This window comes from Copadichromis virginalis, linkage group LG10, assembly GCF_057382275.1.
Source record: "Copadichromis virginalis isolate Kocher_CV1m ecotype Utaka linkage group LG10, C_Virginalis_male_GT1.1, whole genome shotgun sequence".
Lineage (NCBI taxonomy): Eukaryota > Metazoa > Chordata > Actinopteri > Cichliformes > Cichlidae > Copadichromis > Copadichromis virginalis.
This window is the reverse complement of record NC_140627.1, coordinates 3501129-3522943: the sequence shown is the minus strand read 5'-3', so window position 1 is coordinate 3522943 and position 21815 is coordinate 3501129. Positions and strand designations below refer to the sequence as shown.

The window sequence follows — 21815 nt, the reverse complement described above, 5'->3', positions numbered from 1 at the left end:
AAAACAAATAAAAGGCATGATTTAAAATTGATTAAAACAAGCAAACAAACAAACAAACAAACAAACAAACATACAAAACAGTTTATAAAATCAAAAATCAAAACAGATAAAATCAGAACAGTAGATAAAATTAGTAGTTAAAATGTAAGTTTTGAAATTTAAGCTTAAAGTGTGGATTTGGTGCTTTATTCAAATGCAGCTGAGAACAGGTGAGTCTTCAACCTGGATTTAAATAAACTGAGTGTTTCAGCTGATCTGAGGCTTTCTGGGAGTTTGTTCCAGATATAAGGAGCATAAAAGCTGAATGCAGCAAAATAGATCAGTGACACAGTTTAAATTCAAGACTCTAAACCACGATTTCTACACCAAATGTCCTTCTGCCTGTGGCAGGTGTTCTGTAGCAAGCATCCAAATCCAGGTGCAAGGCACATGTTGTAATCTGCGCATGCTACAGAAACCAGATTGTTGCTGAATGGGTGCTCCCAGGTGTGAGTGTGTTCAACTGGGTGAGTGTGAAGAAGGATGGAAAACAGCTTTCATGCTCACTGAGCTGACCCTTACAACAGCAAGGAAAAAGTGAGGAATATATCTGTGTGTGTGTGTGTGTGTGTGTGTGTGTGTGTGTGTGTGTGTGTGTGTGTGTGTGTGTACATGTTTAGACATCTTTGTGAGGACAGAAAATTGGCATGGTATTATACTTATGGGGACAAAATGCCGTCCCCATAAGTTTGAAGGCTTTTTTGAGGCTCAAAATGTGATTTTAGTTTTAGGGGTATAACTAGGTTATGGTTAGGTTATGGTAGATAATATGGTTAGGATTAGGCATTCATTTTTGATGGTTTCTAACCAGGCTTTCATTAACGTGATCCAGCGAGGAGTACCGTGCTTCTTCCCTTTAAATAGTGGCAGGCAAATGAGGTACAGGTGAACATCATCCTTCTCAGGTGTGTAGGCCAAAGGCAGGAACCCGTAACGAGTTCCGCCCAGGCGACAGGGGGAGAGAGAAAAACACAAACAAACCCTGCTGCCAGTGTGGGCCAGCCAGAGAGACACGGGACCGTGATATTATAAACAGTTTGCGAGAGCCTGAGTGGCAGAATGAGGAAAGAGCACTGAGATTTAAACCATGCAGAATGGATGCTGATTGGCTTGGAGAAGGTGGGCAAGGCAATTATTGCACTAGAGCAATGAGTGTGGGAAAGTTGAAGTAATGTGAAGAATACACTAACAGAAAAAAATCCAGGAACACCCAGCTTACACATAAGCTTCATTAAAAGCAGGACACAATACAGGTGTGTAAATAAGAGGGAAACAGTTATACAGTTAAACAGCAGTAACAATAAAGATGTAGTGAGGGCAGACGATTTTAACCCTGGTGAAGGAGAAGGTTTGGAGACGGTGGTGCTGACAAAAAAGACAGGACGCTGACCTGAACATGTTCTGCTCTTCATTGAGAGTGACAGAGATGGGCAAGATTAGAAACTAGTACTTCAGAGGGACAGCTCAGGTTGAGCAGTTTGGAGAAAGAGTTAGAGAGGCGAGGCTGAGGTGGTTTGGACATGTGCAGAGAAGAGAAAGTCAATATATTGGAAAAAAGATACTGAGTATGGAGACACGAGACAGGAGGAAGACAGGAAGACTACAGAGAAGATTCATGGATGTAGTGAAGGAGGACATGCAGAAGCTTGGTGTGAAAGAAGATGATGCTGGGCATCAGGAAAAGCCATTATCGCAGTCTGTGAACTGTAACTAAAAGAATGACACTGATCTGATTTGCGTTACTATCTGTATAAAATAAATGGTTTTAAAATGTAAATGTTCTACAAGATTCTTCAGTATTCTTTCTGAAAAGAGAACAAACTGTGAGTAGCATCGTTGTTTCTTATTAGCAGAGAAATATTGTCCTCATTTTCTGACCTAATTTTCAGCCCAGCCCCGATCACAGCAACATGAAAGCTCTTCTTTATCTCTGGATGAGAGACAAAAAGACAGCAGGGTAGGAGAAGTCGCAGACAACTGTACCGTGGAGCAACGGGGGACGGGGCTTTAAATCCAGACATCAGTAGTAATTGTAACAACGTCATTGTTAGAAGCTGATTCACCTGCAGAGAATGAGACCAACCTCAAGATCTGAAACGATGTTTATCCTCAGAATAGATGAGAAGGAGTGACAGGAATAAGAGGTTTATATTTAAGGATTTATGGGATTTGTCAGAGTGAAGCATAGTTATTTTGCAAGTGGCACAGTTATAAAAATAGGTTCATGCCAGTGAAGCTCCCCCGTCTCATACAGTATGATAAACTACTGAAATTATGCTTTTTTCCTCCTGATTTTCTTTCTCTTCGACATTTCTAATTCATTCGTTTTCACCTTTTTTGTATTTCTGTTCTGTTAAATGGAGCCCTGTTCCATTCAAAATCACAGAAATATTTTTAGAAAAGTAAAAGTAGTAGTGTTGTAGAAAAAAAATACATATTCCTGGCTGGTTGATACAGTCCTGTGAAAAACAAAGTGTATACCCAATGATTCAGTAACACGTAAAACCACCTTTACCAGCAACTTGGAGTAATCCCTTTCTGTATGACTTTATCTATTCATATTAATTTTTTTCTATGTTATTTTCAGGCATTCGTTTATTTACAGCTCTCTTAAGATCCTGCCACAGCATTTTAATTGGATTGAGGTCTGCACTGGGCCAGTGCGACACCTTCTTTCTTTTCTTTTTTTATAGATTCGGTCCTCTGCTTGGGATAATTGTCCCAAACATGAGCCAGTTTGGCTTTAGCTGTCAGACAGATGGCCTTACATTTGACTCTAAAATATTTTGGTATGAAGAGGAATTCATGGTGACTGCAAGATGCCCAGGTCCTGTGTGTCATGCGAGGGCTGTGTGCAGGCAGGAGTGGTAGAAAGGAGGACCCAATGTGCAGACTAGGGATGGGTATCGTTTAGGTTTTATCCGATACCGGTGCCAAATCGGTACTTTTGAAACGGTGCCGGTGCTCAAACGGTGCTTAAACCGGTGCTTAAAGAATGGAGAACACAAAATTGGTCCAAAAACCTCTCATGTTCAGCTGTTGTTTTGTAAAAAGATAACAATGTTAGCCTTTTCTGCAGCTATGGGGCATATATGGCATCACTCTTGGCTGGAAGCAGTGCTTAAACAATGGAAAAAACACAAACTTTGTCCAAAAACCTCTCATGTTTAACTGTTTTCCACTTTTTCTTTGGTCATTTTAGCCTTTTTGGCCAGGGTGAAGGGAGTATCTGCCATCAAACAAGAAGACAGCCGCATGTAGCTATGATGATGTTTGCTAGTTCACCTTACATGCATTAATGTAATAACGTGGTTAGCCTACTCAACGTAAATTAGCTACTCACGCAGAGAAGAACGGCTGCTGCTGCATCATCATCCGTCATCATTTCTGCTACACTGGCAGGGTTAGGGGCCAGGACTCTCCTCTTCGTGTTTTTGGGGGATGTTGCATAACAGCCAACCCACCCGCAGTAGATGTGCTCGGTGTGAGGTCTCACAGCAAGCTATCAAATACGGCGCATTTCTGGGCTTTTAAAAAAACGCTATGCGTCTCCAGGTGTTTCATCGGATCCTTGGTGTTACCTCCTTTGACAGTATCACAGTATCACCTTAAAGCACTTGTTGCAGGCTGCTGAGTTTGCATCTTTTGCTGTGAAGTACAGCCAGACTTTTGACCGCTTCGCCTTGGACATTTTTAATCTGTAGCTCTGCTCTAACAGAACGTACGTAACTGGCCCCGCCTACTATCCTCGGAAACGTAAAATGATTGGCTAGAATCTAAAGTGTATCACAGCTCAGGAAAAAAAAGCACCGAAATAAAGCACCGAAATAAAGCACCGAAATGTGCGCTGCTTTTCGGTCTGGTTACTACCGTTTATGTCAGAACCGGTGCCATCATGGCACCGGACACCGGTACCCATCCCTAGTGCAGACACTTGGAGGCAAAAACATGAACTGAAAACAACTTTAATGCTGAACTCAAATATAACCAAACTGAGAATACAAATAAACTTACACAGGCAGACAGAACACACAGCATAGGATGAGGGTAGATCGCAACACGGACAGAGGAAAACACAGGGCTTCAATACACAGAGGGAGCAGTCAGGGAATGAGAGACAGGAGGGAAACAAATGGGACAAATCAGGCCTAACAAGACAAGGGAGGCAAAACCAGATACTTTAACATAGGACACAGACTTTCAAAGTAAAACAGGAAACAGAACACAGAGACGCGGACTTGACAAGGGGATACAGCAGACAGGGGAGACAGAGCAACTAAGGAACACAGACAGAAACCAGAAGGCAGAAAAGAAACCAAAAGACTAGAAATGATAAATAATGGCCAAATCAAAGTTCAACAATAATGACAACTCGAAACTCTGGGGCGACGACCCAGGTTTCCTAACTCTGTGGCTACAAGAACACATTATTATTCCTTTACCGTTATGTTTAATACTGTATATGAGGTGTTTTTTGTTGTTGTTGTTGTTGATTTTTTTTGCCAAATATCCCTCTGTACTTTATGGCCAAACATCTCCACTTTGGTCTGTCCAAAGAACACTGTTCAGAAGACAAATCAAACTTTGCACACCTTAGATATGTAATTAGTTTTACATAGGCCTGTATAGAGTCCTGTGAAAAGTGTCTTTTTCACTTGCCTGTATATGACTGTAAATATGCATCAGCACTGTTGTTTAAGGTGGCACTGTTTTGCGTGAGGCCATTCCTACAGATTTATATCTCCAAGGTCCAGGCAGTAAACACACTCTATACTGGAACAACTCTGTATTCAAACATGCTGCCAGACTGTAGTCTCTCCATCAGTCTCCATTTCTGATTGCTGCCAGCTTGCCCTGCTCCACTCTGTTATGCTGCACTTCTTCAGCATCAGCATCTCTCTCAAACTTCTGCCTTCACATTCTATCTCTGCACACACTTGCCTTTCCCAGTTCTCAGTCATCAGCCAAGTCATCACGTGTGGTTTCCTCTTGTCTGCTGGCAATCCACAGCCCTTTCAGTAGAAATCAATAATAAATCAGTTAGGTCTTTCTCCTCTGTGACGGTGTTTTCATGCACCTGGGTTCACCTGTTTGTGTGTGTAGGTGTAATCCAGGCCTGATGTGTCTGTCTATTCCATTTCTTCCAAATGTATTAAGAAAGTGAAAAAAAAAATCTTTAATGAACCCTCACTTATATTCCGTATCATAGCTCAATTATCTGGAAAATGACTTAGTCTAGTGTCTAATTTGTGAAGACAGCAGTACCTTTGATTTATCACATACTTGTGTAATATGCTTTGCAGCTATTTAATTTGCAGTGAACAGCATTAGGCCTGTTTGGGTTTTATTGAAGTCCAAGCTGTTTTATTATAGACCGATTTCATTCAGTGACACTGTGAGAAAGAAGAAGAGCTGCAGTGATATTTGTCAGTTTTGGGGGTCTTTGAATAAAAAGAACTGTTAGCTGAGAGCAGTGAGCGAGTGCCCACCAGATGATAGATTAGCAAAAGAAGACTGAGTGTTTTTTGATATTCAGAGGGGAAGTAGTGCATTTTCCACCAGCCTGGTAAGAAACACCACTTTCACTAATATTTCTTTTCACCACGTCACCAGGTGATGGCACAGACAGAAAGACAAACTGCAAAAGTTATACTAATACTGTTAGTTAAGGACATACAATGAAACAACAAAGTACAAAAGTAACCCGGGAAAAGAAATAAAATAATTTTAAAAAACAATCAAAATTTAAAAATCACTTTAGTGACAGGAAGCAAATGCAAGAGGAAAGAAAAGTGTCAAAGTCTGTGACCCCGTGATTTCAGTTGGTTTTGATCTCTTATGTTATATTTTGAAGATAATGTGGAGTTTGGGATTATTATTCATTGAATTTAAATTTAGTCTGTTTCACCCAGGCCTTCTGTGCTAGTTGTTATGTATTTCTCATCCGCTCGTTTTATGTTGTCAAGCCTGTGTTGTCATGTCTACGTCTCTCCATGTTTCCTGTTTTATTTTGAAAGTCTTGTGCTTCTTTGTTCAAGTTTTACTCCCATCATTTGTTTCATTTGTTTCAGCTGTTTCCCAACGTGTTTCCACTTCCCCTGTGTGTATTGAGTCTGTGTGTTTCATTCAGTCTTAGGCTACGTTCACACTGCAGGTCTTAATGCTCAACTCCGATTTTTTGATCAAATCCGATTTTTTTGTCTGCTCGTTCACACTACAAATAAAATGCGACAGCAAACGCGCTCTAGTGTGAACGCTCAAAGCAGCCGCATGCGCAAAAGAAGACGTCACACACGACACGCTCTGTTCAGACCCAGAGCAAACAGTATTGTTTGACCGATGGCCCTTAATATAAAGACTTCGAACTTTACGTTTCCCAATTTTTGCTTTAAGTTATTTTGTTATTTACATAATAATGTAGATAACCTAATAATGATCCTTATTGCTGTTTTAGAGGAGCGGTGCTTCAAAGGATAGCTGCAGATTTCTGTCAGAATCTGCAGATTATACAGTACAAATAAAATGTTCACGTTTCTCCAACGTTGTCTTCCCAACAGTTTCACTGACATCTACACTGGATGGCCAGGAAGCGTTCACGATGTCTTCTCGGGCACTTCTCCGGCGCTGATAATTGGCGTCTGTCTTGTGTCAGTGACGTAAAAGACGGATTTAATGCGACTTGACCATCAAACAGCAGTCGCTTTCTAAAACATCGGATATGTATCGGATTCAGGACCACATACGAAAGTGACCCAGATCGGATTTGAAAATATTGGATTTGTGCCGTTCACACTGTCACACCATGATCGGATAGATGGGTCGCAAAGGGTCAAAAAAATCGGATTTGATGCGCTTTCGCCTGCAGTGTGAACGTAGCCTTTGTCAGGCTGTCTGTGTTCTTCCCTTCATATCATGTCAAGTTTCAGGTAATTCATGATTCTGTTCAGGTCATGTTCATGTTTATTCTCATAGTTTCCCGCATGCACCTGTTATGAATCATGTTCATGTTTTTGTCACAGTTATCATAGTTGAGTTTTTCCAGTTTAGGTTCTAGTTTAGTTGTCGCCCCGCTCGCCTTTGCTTTGTTTATGTACTCTTGTTATCAGCCACAACAAACGGCTCACTTTTTGTTCTAGTCACGTTTCACGCCCTGTTTTTGGTCTGCATTTGAGTCTAGTATTCTCTCCACAAAGAATCAGCTCCTGCTGATTGTGACAAAAAGCAAAGCTGTTGTTTGGTTTTACCAAAATCTGCTGTATTTATTTGCTTATTTATGTATTGTTACATAAGTAGCATATTAAAAATCTCTGATGGACAAATGACAACAAACTGGACTGAAATTTCACAGACACACACAGCTCCCAGTATTGCACATGTGCGCTTCCATAAAAAATGCCATATTTCTGATGTCTATGAGAGTAAGTAGTTTCTCATTGTCTAATAAACAGAGTACAATAAAATCAAAATAAAATTGTAGCTGCGTACTTGAGTAACACAAGGTTAAAGTATTACCTAAGTGATTATCATCTGTGTAAAGCATGCTTGACTTCAGCATGTGTGCAGACATAAAGACACATTTGATAATGCGATAAATCCTGATATTCTCCCTGAATTACATCCAAAACACTTTTTAACTGAGTAAAAAAGGTCACTGGAAGTTTAACCTCACTCAGCGATTACATAATCTCCATGAAGTCATTATCATAATCATTTTAGACACGAGCAAAACAAAGGCAGCCTGTGTGGTTTATTGTCTTCTTGCTATAGGTGTCCTGATGCTTTCTGAGGCCAGCGTTGGACAGCAACGGCTCACTGCATCTATTGGATTAGGTGAGGGATTTGACTCTAGGAATAGGCCACAGGCTGGAGACAGCACAGGGGCTGCGTGAGCCTTTGCATCACGGGGGTGTGGTAGGGTGCTTGTGTGGGTTTGAGATGGAGGATGGCGCGTGAAAGTGCGCTTACGTGACCCGGAGGCTAAGCCTGTCTCCACTTGGTTTCGTTGTCTTCGACCCAGACCATCAGCCATGAACCTGTTCTGCTTCACACTGGTAAGATTCATCTTTTGAACTGCTCTAAACTTGAGGTTAGCCTGTGAGGAGACACTTAAAGGAACTGGTGAACAGAGGAAAGTCATGGTACTCTTATGGGAGACACTGCTGATGTTATTATTGTTGACAGGTCTCTCTGCGGGATGAGACAATACAGCAAACAACTTTCCTCCAAGATTCGTTCCGATTTCTTTGATGCAGTCTTTTTCTTCTTTACTATCCTTCTATTTCCTGCATTTTGTGCATTTTGTTGGATAAATGATTCCATTATTACAACAGCGTTAGAGAATTGATTATCATATCAACAGATGAGCTTATAGTTGGTCTTGATGTTTCATATAAAATAAATATTAATATTAAGGAGCAGGGAAATCATCATGTGTCAAATTTTATTTGTTGTTGGAAGTGAGACCTTCATGAGTGGGAACATTATATGGTGTAGCTGATCTCACACACCGAGGGGGCAGTAACTCTATCTGTAGATGACTTTTTTCAAATGTTGTATTATCTTATTATAATGAATGATTAGTGCGTATATGTCTGCATATATCCTATTGTTGCCTTAACAGGTGGGTCAGTCTGAACTAAACAGACATCAGCACACAGGGAGCAGCTGTTTGATTTTCCAATATAATATTTTCATTTCATCATCTCTCTGGGAATGTAATGTCGTGTTCCCCATTTATTTATTTTTATTTTTTAAGTGAGCCCGTACATAACTTAACGGCCACCAACATTTGTATCCACGACTGAATTTTGTTTGAATTAATACGAGTGGTTTTTGCATAGCCTGTAGCAAAAAGAGGAAGCCCCGTGCTAACCTGCGTACACAAAAAAGGTTCAAATCCCGCCTGGGGCCTGTATTCTCTCTCTCTGGGTTTCCAGTTTCCTCCTACAATCCAAAGACAATGACTGAGACAGGTTAACTGGTGATTCTAAACTGACTGTGAGTGGGAATGGTTGTCTGTCTCTATTTGTTAGCCTTGTGACTGATTATGAACTTGTCCTGATTATTATTAAAGTTCTTAGGTGGGTCAAATACTACAGTACTTAACAACATGCGTGCTGGCTTTCTGTTTAGGAGGGCTCCACAGAAAGCATGTATGAACCAGCAAACAACCAAAAGCTCAAGGAAGTCCTGCCCAAGTACCACTGCAGTCCTGTTCTTCTGAGGCGCAATGCTGACTGGGGCGGCTCAGATCCTTCAATTACTTCCGTAAGTCTGCTGCCTCTGAGCTTTTATAGACGTAATCAAATACTCAAACGTTCACTGTTACATTTAACTTATAAACACACAATGCAAAACACATGGAATAAGTGTGTTCACAATTTTTGTGCACATTTGCTTACTAAAAGTTGTGTTCTTTGTTTTACCAAGAACCGACCCCTGGGAAAGATGAAGTTTAAAAGAGAGAGCAAAAGGTGAGTTTTACATATATTTTTATTATCATCTTGAGTTTATCTCAATTTTCAATTTCATTCAGGCAATAATTATTTACTTGTGATTTTAGATCATGCGTGCCAAAATCAGCCTTGGACAATGAAATGTTAGGTTGGTGCAAAAGGATCACGTCTCAGATGTTCACATTTCTATTTCTAATCGTAGCTGTACCTTTCTATACGGCTACAATGTGACAGCTTCTTCCCTCTCCACCCCGTGTGTTGCAGAAACAGACATTCATCATACCTGCTGGTTGTCATGTGGTGACAAGAAGGACTTGTTTCATCAAATGAAAGTCCAAGAAAAAGGTACAAAAAAAGAAAAAAAAATATGTATATGTGTGTGTGTGTGTGTGTGTGTGTGTGTGTGTGTGTGTGTGTGTGTGTGTGTGTGTGTGCGCACATCGCCTAAAACATAGCACTTAGCGGAAACCAGAAGTCCAGTGAGGTTTACCAAACAGCTGATGCATTACAGGAGAATTTACCACTGGCAGCAATGGCTGGGGTAAAATAGCAAAGTAAGGAGAATCAGCTCCTCTTCGATATGTATGATGAAAAGCAATTTGTTAAACTGCATTACTCACTTGATTGTTGGACTTCATACAAATTAAGGTGAATAAATTATTATGCAATATGTGGATTGATCCTGCAGAGATGTGTGACAGCAGCAAACTGACAACAGAAGACAAAGTGAAGGATGTGAGGTCTGACAGGACACAGACTACTCAGGTACAACCACATCACTTTACAGCACATTTATGATGAGTATAAGACAAAAGCCATGAAAACACAACTCTGTAGTCTCTCTATAATGATTACATTTTGAAATGGAGCCAGAGCACACAGGGCAGTACGTTGTATAATAGGGACTCTCACACTCGTCTTCTGATAAGGAGGCAATCACTTTAGCACCACAAATGATAGTTATTTGCAAAGCCGTGCAGATGGCAGAGTTAAAGGTCTCGTAATCCTGTACCCACATGGATGCGAGTGCCAGACAGGCTTACAAATACCTGGCATTCCTGGATGTTTGTGCACTTGCCATGTGTGCATGTGAGCAAAACGACTGTGCATGTTTATCCTTGCTCACGATCCACGCTCTGCTTATGTAACCAAGGAAAAAGGGGGATTCGATAAAAACAGTGTCAAGTACCAATAAAGATATAAGAATATAATACATCTGTCAGATAATAATTAAATTATAACAAAAGATACGCTTCGTAGGTTCGGATGGAGGTAAGAACTCAACATCTCAAAAAAATCTCTGAGAGGTCAAATGTATGTCAACCAAATCAGATACAGAGTCCACTGTAATCTGCTCTGTAATCTTTAATCTCCTTTATAAGGACCTTTTATATCTTCCCCGAGGTCTTTAGAACACCTGAATTTGATACCGTTTACCGCATTTCATGCCAGCTGCTGATAAAGTAGTGGAGCATGGAACATTGCTAACATCACAGAAAAAACAAATACACAATGAGGCAGCATATGCATCAAAAGAGACCTGTGTACACCACGGCTACACTTTTTGAATGATATAACTGGAACGTAGGCAGGAAATGCTCGGATCTTTTACTTTAGCAGTTGTTCCAGTGGTTACCAACCTATGGAGTTTTTGTCCCTTCAGTGCTTTAAGTGACTGTAACTGCAACATGACAAAGTAGTCTTTAGATTTAATTAATCCAGAAGATTGTAACACCTTATAATAAAGATCCCCACCTATGAGCACGTACCTGGTGACAGAAGGAAGGAAACACTCCCTTTGAACAGGAAGAAACCTCCGGCAGAACCAGGCTCAGGCAGATGACCCCCAACCAGTCATCTTTATAAACCAGTTGTAAATATACAATATCATCCAAATAATACCTTACATTTTGTGTAATTAGTACCAGTAAAAAATATACACATATTTATAACGGTTATTAAAGAGTGTCACCCCGAGGTTTAATGGGACAAAGTCTAATCGATCGTGGCTCAAGAGTTGGGAGTTCGCCTCGTAATCGGAAGGTTGCCGGTTCGAGCCCCGGCTTGGACAGTCTCGGTCGTTGTGTCCTTGGGCAAGACACTTCACCCGTTGCCTACTGGTGGTGGTCAGAGGGCCCGGTGGCGCCAGTGTCCGGCAGCCTCGCCTCTGTCAGTGCGCCCCAGGGTGGCTGTGGCTACAATGTAGCTGCCATCACCAGTGTGTGAATGGGTGGATGACTGGATATGTAAAGCGCTTTGGGGTCCTTAGGGACTAGTAAAGCGCTATATAAATACAGGCCATTTACCATTTACCATTTAATGAATGAGCCTCAGTTAGATCTCACTTTCACATAAGCAATAGCGAGTCAAAATATCACATTTTGCAAAAATTGAAAACCTGGAAACGGGACATGCAGTTGGTGCAGTCACACCTGCACACTAGTCTGACCAGCTCTGACTGTTTTTTCCTTGTTTTGGGCAGATGTGAGGAAGCAGCAGTTTGGCTGCGGTATAAAATGAGCATACCAAGATCACTGGAATGATCTCAAGCCCTGTAGTTGTTTGTGGGAATGAGATGTAGCCTCAAACTGAATGTCAGGTGTACCAGCAATTCAATGCAAAAAAGGTGCTTTAACACAGATGTCGCTTTCATTTGGAGGAACAGTAGTGGTTTATGGTACAGTAGGTTTCTAGACATATTCCACGATGCAGCTGGTAGTGTTTCTACAAACTAGAAACACTACCAGCCACGCTGTCATGTCTTATAATCATAGTGCTGGGGAACAGCTGAGAAAATCCTGAGGCTGTCAGGAAAGCCAGGCAGGTGGGATCCATTGATCCAGTGTAGAGATATGATATATATTACCTATATGTGCTATAAATATAGTTGACTAAACTGTATATAGTGGATTCAAATCAAAGCTGTACTGAAACAAATTACAATGTGGGCCACAGATTTTAATCTTCTTAGTATGATTCGAAAATTAACATGAATAGGTTCGGCAGCAGTCGTTTAGCATGAAGTAAATCATTGTTAAACATCCATCCATCCATCCATCCATCCATCCATCCATCCATCTTCATCCGCTTTATCCGGGGCCGGGTCGCGGGGGCAGCAGCCTAAGCAAAGAGGCCCAGACCTCCCTCTCCCCAGCCACCTCCTCCAGCTTATCCGGGGGAATACCAAGGCGTTCCCAGGCCAGCCGAGAGATATAATCTCTCCAGCGTGTCCTGGGTCTGCCCCGGGGCCTCCTCCCGGTGGGACATGCCTGGAACACCTCACCCAGGAGGCGCCCAGGGGGCATCCTTGTCAGATGCCCGAACCACCTCAGCTGGCTCCTTTCGATGTGGAGCAGCAGCTGCTCTACTCTGAGCCCCTCCCGGATGGCCGAACTTCTCACCCTATCTCTAAGGGAGAGGCCAGCCACCCTTCGGAGGAAGCTCATTTCTGCCGCTTGTATCCGCGATCTCGTTCTTTCGGTCACTACCCACAGCTCGTGGCCATAGGTGAGGGTAGGGACGTAGATCGACCGGTAAATTGAGAGCTTCGCTTTTACACTCAGCTCTCTCTTCACCACGACGGACCGGTGCAGCGTCCGCATTACTGCAGCTGCAGCCCCAATCCGTCTGTCGATCTCCGGCTCCCTTCTCCCATCACTCGAGAACAAGACCCCGAGATACTTGAACTCCTCCACTTGGGGCAGGAACTCATCCCCGACCCGGAGTGGGCACTCCACCCTTTTCCGGCTGAGAACCATGGCCTCAGATTTGGAGGTGCTGATCCTCATTCCCGCTGCTTCACACTCGGCTGCGAACCGTTCCAGTGCGAGCTGGAGGCCCTCACCCGATGAAGCCAACAGAACCACATCGTCTGCAAAAATCAGAGATGAGATTCTGAGGCCACCAAAGCGAAAGCCCTCCGCCACTTGGCTGCACCTAGAAATCCTGTCCATAAAAATTATGAACAGAACCGGAGACAAAGGGCAGCCCTGGCAGAGCCCATCACCCACCGGGAACGAGTCCGACTTATTGCCGGCAATGCGAACCAAGCTCTTGCAATGGTTATATAGGGATCGAATGGCCCGTAGCAATGGGCCAGACACCCCATATTCCCGCAACACCTCCCACAGGACACCCCGAGGGACACGGTCGAATGCCTTCTCCAAGTCCACAAAACACATGTAGACTGGTTGGGCAAACTCCCATGCACCCTCAAGTATCCTGGAGAGGATAAAGAGCTGGTCCAGTGTTCCGCGACCAGGACGAAAACCGCATTGTTCCTCCTGTATCCGAGGTTCGACTAACGGACGAACTCTCCTTTCCAGCACCCTGGCATAGACTTTATGTTAAACATAGAAAGTATTATACTTTACTGGCAGTAAGGTGGAAGACCTCATAAAACTAAAAACCCTATTACTCTAGTATTTAGTGTTGTTCTATCTGTTCTGGAGACATGGTTGGTGTTGAATATTTGTACACTGCACTGAATGTATGCATTTGTTTTTATTTGCTTTAATCTAGGAGAGTAAGACATCAGCTGATGCATCGGAATCAATAAAAACTACAGCAAGACTAAGGAAATTACAAAATTTTGTGCAAGCAAGAAGTGGAAAGGGAAAGAGCACATCTAAGAGTAACGGTGAGCTACTCGTGAGGATGCTTTCCAGTTTTTCAATGAATCTGTTTATAATACATGCAATATCTGGTGATCTCATTTAACAGATGCAGAAATTGTGAGCAACAACAACTCAGTCCTAACCTGCATCGGCCGGAGGAGGAAGACTGAGAGGAGGCTCTCCAAAACTGCTCCGCTGCCACAGCAGCTGTTACAGCAACACGCCAGGAATCTCCATAAAGATCCAGAGGAGGATGAAGCTTGGAGCACAAGGGTTGGAAATTACCTGTGGAGCCCTTTTGACTATCCACAGACTTTCTTCTCTCAGACTTGCTACCAACCTCGACATGGACTTTGTGAGCTGCCACAGACCACAGAATGGGATCGTTTTGAGACCCTCGTACACTGGACAGAGCTGGATAGAAAACAGTCGGGTCTGTCTCCTCCCCAAATGATCCGCTCCATCACAGATTTGCATCTCTACCAAAACACTGTAAGTTATAACCTTGTCATTATTACCATCCATCAGTGAAGCTTCTAAGCAAATGAGAGAAAACAAAGCTGTAAATCAGGAACTAACAACATTTGATTGGGAGTATCTGTGATATGGGCCAGGATATTACGGCTTGTAGTCAAATGCCATGTCCTAAATTATATACTATCATATCCAGACCATAATTTACACAATGAACATCAACTTGCATTTAATAAGACTTGAAACTTGACCAAAAGCTCTTTAGGAAAGTCTAGAGTAATTTATCCAATTCAATGCAACACTTTAGAAGGTCGGCTTATTTACCTCCTGGCAACTCGTTAGCTGAGAACATTGGTGCATCATTAACTTTATTAATAATTTGTAATAATTGTTAACTTAAAGCATAATGTTTTTTTTTTTAATTAAATCCATAAAAATAACAACAAGTTGTGTTTTAAAGTCCTTATACCAGATTATTTGGGAGCATATGGTATAATAAAGCAGTTTCCCTGTTCCATTACTTTATGCTAAACTAACTAGTAGCTTACAGTGGTACAAGTATTTACCAGACTGGCAGAATTTTTTTTATCAAATGTAATTTTCCCCAAATGATTATGAATTTAAATCTCTTTTTCTTTTTTATATTTTTGGAAACCCCCCAAATCCCCATAATTGTGATGTCCTTACCTGGATGATTGAGCATGCATCAAGATACACTGATGGAGTTATGTCTTCCTGTCAGCCAATGAAGCTTTCTGTTTGAATGAGCAAACCAATCCAAGATACCTACTTCCTCCTCCCAGCTCTCCTAAGTATCATTATTGTGTGCTTTGCAGGGCTCGCCATCAGTGTTGCCAACTTAGCGACTTTGTCGCTATATTTAGCGAGTTTTCAGACCCCTTAGCGACTTTTTTTCTAAAGAAAGTCGCTAAAAAAAGACGTGAAAGCGCGTATCGCTTTTACTCTCAACAAGCAGCGGGTGCTGTAACGCAGTCAGTTCTTCTTTTACTCTTATGCTGTTTTGTGGATCACAAGGTTTAAAACTACTTATAAACACACACACAAAGTAACTCCACCAGAGTGTCTATTTCGGGTCACTTGCCGGTCCAAGCCCAGGTAAAGGAGCAGGGTTGGAATTGTGGCATTAAAAAAACAATAATTGCTAAAAGAAATTTAATTTGTAGTTCTAAATAAACTCTAAATGCATTTAGGACGTTTTTTACTCACTTTATGTCTCTTCCACGATGTTATTTCTCTCTCCAAAAACAAAGGTTACAATTAGATTAGCATGATCAATTATGCAAATTAGGCGATGACATCATTTGGCAACTTCTAGCGACTTTTAGGACAACCAATAGCGATTTTCCTTACTGAGGAGTTGGCAACACTGCTCACCGTTCTAAATGTGCTTCAGGGCTCTTTTGGGAACATTTAAGCTAACTGAACTGTAACTGAAATTAGCGCTTAGCGCTTGTGTTTCATCATTGTTTTAATGAAATCAGGAGGTTTTTAAGTACTGGTTTTAATTTCCAGCCTCAGTTATCATTAATGTTTCGTTAGCTCTTCAAAACATCATAATCATAATTTTTTAAAATAAATCAATAATGGACTGTTTCTATGAAGGGATTCCACACAGTGTTGAAAGTGGCTGGTTCAGAATGTAATGTTTACACATTTAGGCTACGTCCACACGTACCCGGGTATTTTTGAAAACGCAGATTTTTCTATGCGTTTGCACCTTTCGTCCACACGTAAACGGCGTTTTTGGTCACTGAAAACTGAGATTTTTAAAAACTCCAGCCAGGGTGGATATTTTTGAAAACTCCGTTTTTGCATTTACGTGTGGATGAGAAAAACGCAGAAAACGCAGCGTCAAAGGTGTGCGCATTTTTTGACGTCACACAGTGCGCCACGTTATTGTTTCGGTGAAATGAATTTCTACAATACTGTTACTGTTAATTCTACTCTCTGCAGTGTTTAAATGCTTACATATACACACAGTTACTGTCCCTCCACACATACGACTCGGTTCTGCTTCTATGCCCCAGCTTTGTTTACTTTTTCCCACCGAGGCTTCTAAACTTCTGATTGGCCAACATTTCTCCACGGTTAGGAATCTAGCGCCACCTGCTGCTTTGGCATGTTCCTAGCAGTGTTTTCCTTCATTTCTGCCTTTATGTGTGGACGGGATTATTTTTTAAAACGAAAACAGAAAATCTCCGTTTTCAAAAATACCCGTGTACGTGTGGACATAGCCTAAGTTTGTAATCAGGAAAAAGCTGCACTGCATTGTGGGTAGGGTAGATTTGCCATTTGACTCCCACTGAAGCCTAAACCTGCAAATCTTGCTGCTATTTTGATTTCCACAATTCATTTTTGTTGTTGTTAATGTGCATATTGTGATTGATGTGATAGTAGCATTACATACAATTTTATCAGTAGTGTACACTGAAACGCTTAATTTCACAATATCAAAGTAATATTATCACTCTGCAGTTTATACAGTCTGTTGTCATTTAAGTAAACCTAATCTATTCTAATACTGCAAGATATTAGCCTGTGCTCGTTTTAGACATCGACTGTGTAGACTTAATTTGTCCGTATAATTTGGCAACTTAGTGGAGTTTTTTGAACAGCTTCAACTTGCATCCAGACTTACAAACACTCTCAGATATATTTCAGTTCCCTCTGTGCCAACACCAAAAATCTATAATGGTAAATGACACATTCATTGAAGACTCGAGATCGTGATGCAATCAAGTAACTAGTAATGAATTATTTTTAAAGTCTACCACACAGCACCTCAGGCTGTGACAGTAACCACAAATCTTGTTCAGTGGCTTCAGCCTACATTTAAATTATCAAGTGGTTCTTTAGAATTGAGTTAGAGTGACTCTCGAGACTACAGCAATATAATTTTGCCAATGTGGCCAAATTACTGACTGAAATCAGACTCAACATCATACATCAGAGCACATAGTTCAGAGAGCAGTACTGATGAAGCAGCAGGACGGTCAGGAGAGGCAGATATTTACTTTTCAGAAACATCTGCCTTATTATACTTGTTTCCTGTATGTGGTATTAAGAGGTGCTTATCCAACCACTCAGTGCATGACAGCGAGGGCTCAGTTTACGTCCTTGTTGGGAAATTAGCCAACACACACTGTAACAGATTTCTGAGAGCAGCACCGAATTACTGCTAAGCTGATGCTAATGGGCAACCTGTATAAGAAAGGATGCTTTGCTTCATGCTTCACCAGCTTCAGTGACACTTTAGAAAATATATGCAGCTGATCAAAAATAAGCACATGTAATTAATAACTTGTAAAATGTATATTTAAGAAACTCCAACCACAACAAAAATAGCATTTCTGCAAGCTGTGTAGCTTCCAGGGTTTAGCCTAATTCAGAACACAGGTTTTATATTGTTGGTGTTCATGTTGCCCACCAGAAAACACACATTTTAATCTGTCTTTTATTCAAACAGTTGACCAGATTTGAGAGATTTGAAGCCTTAAGACAGCACTCGCCTTTAATGAAACCACAGGATAATGAAAGTTGTCTGGTAAGAGAGCCCAGCCTCCTCGTCCTGCCAGCTCGTTCGTCTACGGATTCAAACTTTCTTTCTTAAATGTTTATTTTCAGGAGCTGTGTTGGATCCTTCTGTTTACAGTGTGCTTTGTTATTCAAGCGAACGCGGGAGCAGAACGGTGAGCTGACCACATCGAGAGTGCGGAGGACAGAGCTGGAACATCTATCTCAGAGTGACAGGAAACACATCGAGGACTCACCAGAGGGAACACAAACTATCATCTCTGTAAGTCATGCATCTGCAAATGTTGTGTTAATGCAGAAATTTGTTCATGGCTTCATGTAATGAAATAACAAACAATAGTAGGAGAGGGACCAAAATGATCTAGTTATCCAGGCTCAGCTGTGAAACACATCTTCACACTCCAATATGAAAATAATTTTTCTGTTTAAATGCATTAAATGACATCCTATCATCAGCTAGCATTACTAACATTTTCAGCTCAGTATGATTGGACAATGCTGGGCCAGGTTAGCCTTCTGAGGGAACTTAAATTCTTGTTAGCGCCCCAGAATTTTTCTTTGCATTGATCATAGACACACGATGAATGCATAGTGATCAGTACTTATAGGTAGTTTCTTTAGGATTACCTTCACAGCACTTATTTAACTGACCAAAACTCAGAACAGTGTGAAAGAGAATTGTAGATTTGCACATGTTGGGAGCCAGATACTTATAAGACGTATATTTGGAGGTGTAAAGATGAGGCTTTGTCCCCACTGTCAAGCATTATGCTGTGTTTGGCTGCCAGTAGTACAGGTATAATGCACAAAGTAAATGAAATAATAAAGGACAAGGAGTACCTCAAAATTTTTCAACTTCACCACAAATTGCAGCTACATGGTTGAAACTTGACACAACTGGGTTTTCTAACAGACAGTGATCCCAAACTCACATCAGAACTGGTTAAAGGCTAAAGTTAAGCTTCTGCAATGACTTTCCCCAAGCCCCGACCACAACCTCAAATATCCAGCCAAATTATTTCAGACGCTTGTTGATGGCTACCAAAAGCATCTGGTGGAACTTGCTAAAGGTTACTAACTGACTATTAGTGGGGTTGTATGGATATGTATTTTTGACCATGTGTATTAAGATAAAATCCCCCAAAATGTACACTTGTGTACCCAATTCTTGTTGTTTTTTTAATCATTTTGACATGTATGCAGTACAACCATTGCACCCTGTAAAAAGTGCAGTTTAAAGAAATCACTTAAAGATGATGTGCAGTATACAGTTTAGCCAAACTCATTTAGATTTCAGACTAAGAGAAGCAGGATGTTAAAAGCTGAGCACAGGAAGTTGGGGATTAAGCTCACCGCACAGCTCCTGGACTTCTGCTATAAAAAGCAAAGCAGTGTTTGCAGGATTAGGTATTTTGCTTGCCATAGGAGCTGACGTGTCTGGGATACTGAGCTGTTCAGTCACATGAGGAATCAAACACAGCAGCCTAGGGCCCTGACTCAGCTTTCTGCTTGGTTAGCTTTGTCTTTTATTTATCCTAAAATTCCTGTGGCACAAAATCGACAGAGAACATGACAGAGAACCAAAAGCATATACTGCATTGGAGATAACAACACGAATGAATGTTTTTACTGTGCAGAGCAGAGACATGCAGAAAGGTGAAGCAGAGAAGACGGATGCTGACCATGGGAGACCAATTACTAAAGCGCACCATAGGTCCAGTGTCTCTCTGGAAAGCCTCTACAGCCTCAACAGCAGACAAAGCTCCTCAAGTAAGCACCTCTGGGCACAGACCCAAGCACATCCTTCACACCACAACCCAATGAATTATGCAATCCTTGTGTTCTGAGTATTCTATTACCCCTCTTCTGATGCACTAATTTGTCCAGCTACACTGACCGCTGACATATCAAAAACAGAATCCCCATCTCACACTTGTGCTGCTGTGTTACTGAAATGTGGATGAGCATTTTAATTCTGCTGCCCTTTGCTGAAGCCTCTTGTGTTCTGTTTCCCAGGTGGAGTCACCAGTGGGTCAGACTATTCCAGTAACAGAAACAGTCTGAAGCTAGAGGACGATCTGCTATGCACAAGACAGTTTTGTGGCAGAGCCAGAGTCCATACAGAGTATGTGCCAAGTCCATACGACACCGAGTCCCTCAAACTCAAGGTAAACAAGTACGGCAAGCAAATGGAAAATTATTATATTACTATATTATCTTTGATATTTGTGGATTTAAGTTATGACTGATATTCAGATGCTAATTTTAGGGCAATCTCTGCTGGATTTTGAGCCATGCTGGCTACAGTTTTATCACCTTGGTCCTTTCTGAAATATCTCAACAATGATTGGCCCAAAACGTGTACTTGCTCCCTTATCTTTGAGATTAAAGTTTGAATCTTTATCAATGTTCTATACGTACTATTATCTATTAAGAAATGTAATAAAATGGAATGATTTTACTCAGGTGGGAGATGTCATTGACATCATAACCAAGCCTTCCATGGGAATATGGACAGGCATGCTGAATGGGAGAATAGGAAATTTCAAGTTCATCTACGTGGACATACTGAGGAAGGAGAACTTGGAAACACAAATCCACAGAGTGAGACACAAATCAACTGTCCAGGAAGTGCTGAAGCGTCTCAGTCTTGAGGTATTTTGCTCTTATTTGAACTGATTTCAGTGGTAACCCAACCATCCTTCCAACAGGAAGCTGTTCCTTCAGCTTTCTTCTGAACGGTACCATTTTTTCTTTTTCAGGAATATTACACATGTTTGCAGCTGGGTGGTTACCAAACTGTAGACGACTTGATGAGGCTGAGGGAGAATCATCTGATGGAGCTGAATGTGACTGATCCAGAGCACAGGCAGCGTCTGCTCGCTGCTGTCAACTCCCTGCAGCAACTGCGCTGTGAGTAATGAACCCCAGACAAGGTCATTGAAGGACAGATGTGCTATAATAGAACCACAAAGAAATATGCTGGGATGTTTGGATCCAGAAAGGAAAAAGAACAAGACACATTAATCCTTTCCTAGACGAGACTGGAAAGGTACCAAAGTTAAAGAGATTAAAGACAACAGGTCTTTGAGTAGTAGCGCTAAGAATAAAGGAGACAGATAACCTGTTCGATCCTAATTCACAGAAATAAAAGTGACTGAATGATTACCGACTGCTCGTCAATTGAGCTCTGCAGCAGTACGTGCGACCAAGCAGTCTTCTCTACTTTGCAGCTGATTGTCAGTTGGAGAATGAAGCTGATCAAAAGGCCGAGAGCTCCACTGAGAACATGAAGGCAGATGTGAGTAACTGCCCCAGAGACTCTGGCTGCCCCATGCCATCTGACAGCCCTGACAGCATCACAGAGGAAGCAGACCTTCATTTTCTCTCTGACCATGCTTTACCAGCCAACGTGACGGCTTAATAAGAGAAAACTATTCCTTGACATGCTTGTTTTATTTCTTCTGTTGCTGTTGACTTGTTTTTCCCACAGCTGTGAAACATGGAAACATACAATAAAAGGCACACTCTGACCCAATACCTCCGCTATGTGTTGGCTTGATTTCTAAAGTAAGACATTTTATAAACCATTTAATTTTTTTCACCATAGTTACCATTTTTATGGAAATGACTCAGAATCAGAGAGAAACACTCCATGAAATGTGCAAATGGCAAA

General features: G+C 41.5%; 1 protein-coding gene across 1 annotated transcript; it reads left to right on the top strand.

Moving 5' to 3' along the window:
* Positions 1-7758: 7758 nt before the first annotated feature.
* On the top strand, positions 7759-21671 carry samsn1b (SAM domain, SH3 domain and nuclear localisation signals 1b). The gene is made up of 15 exons (XM_085469497.1): positions 7759-8090; positions 9172-9306; positions 9469-9512; positions 9602-9642; positions 9759-9839; positions 10183-10259; positions 14016-14133; positions 14217-14602; positions 18072-18149; positions 18276-18401; positions 19777-19909; positions 20156-20307; positions 20606-20794; positions 20902-21052; positions 21373-21671. Exons 1-15 carry the CDS (start codon positions 8067-8069, stop codon positions 21561-21563), a joined length of 1926 nt encoding a protein of 641 aa, XP_085325623.1. The 5' UTR covers positions 7759-8066; the 3' UTR covers positions 21564-21671.
* The last annotated feature ends 144 nt before the right edge of the window (positions 21672-21815 follow it).

Bases quoted from the DNA above. Each gene is read 5' to 3' on its own strand.
- samsn1b (XM_085469497.1), top strand. From the start codon at position 8,067: ATGAACCTGTTCTGCTTCACACTG. The intron at 8,091-9,171 runs GTAAGATTCATC...CTTTCTGTTTAG, and splicing joins ACCTGTTCTGCTTCACACTG to GAGGGCTCCACAGAAAGCAT. The intron at 9,307-9,468 runs GTAAGTCTGCTG...TGTTTTACCAAG, and splicing joins CAGATCCTTCAATTACTTCC to AACCGACCCCTGGGAAAGAT.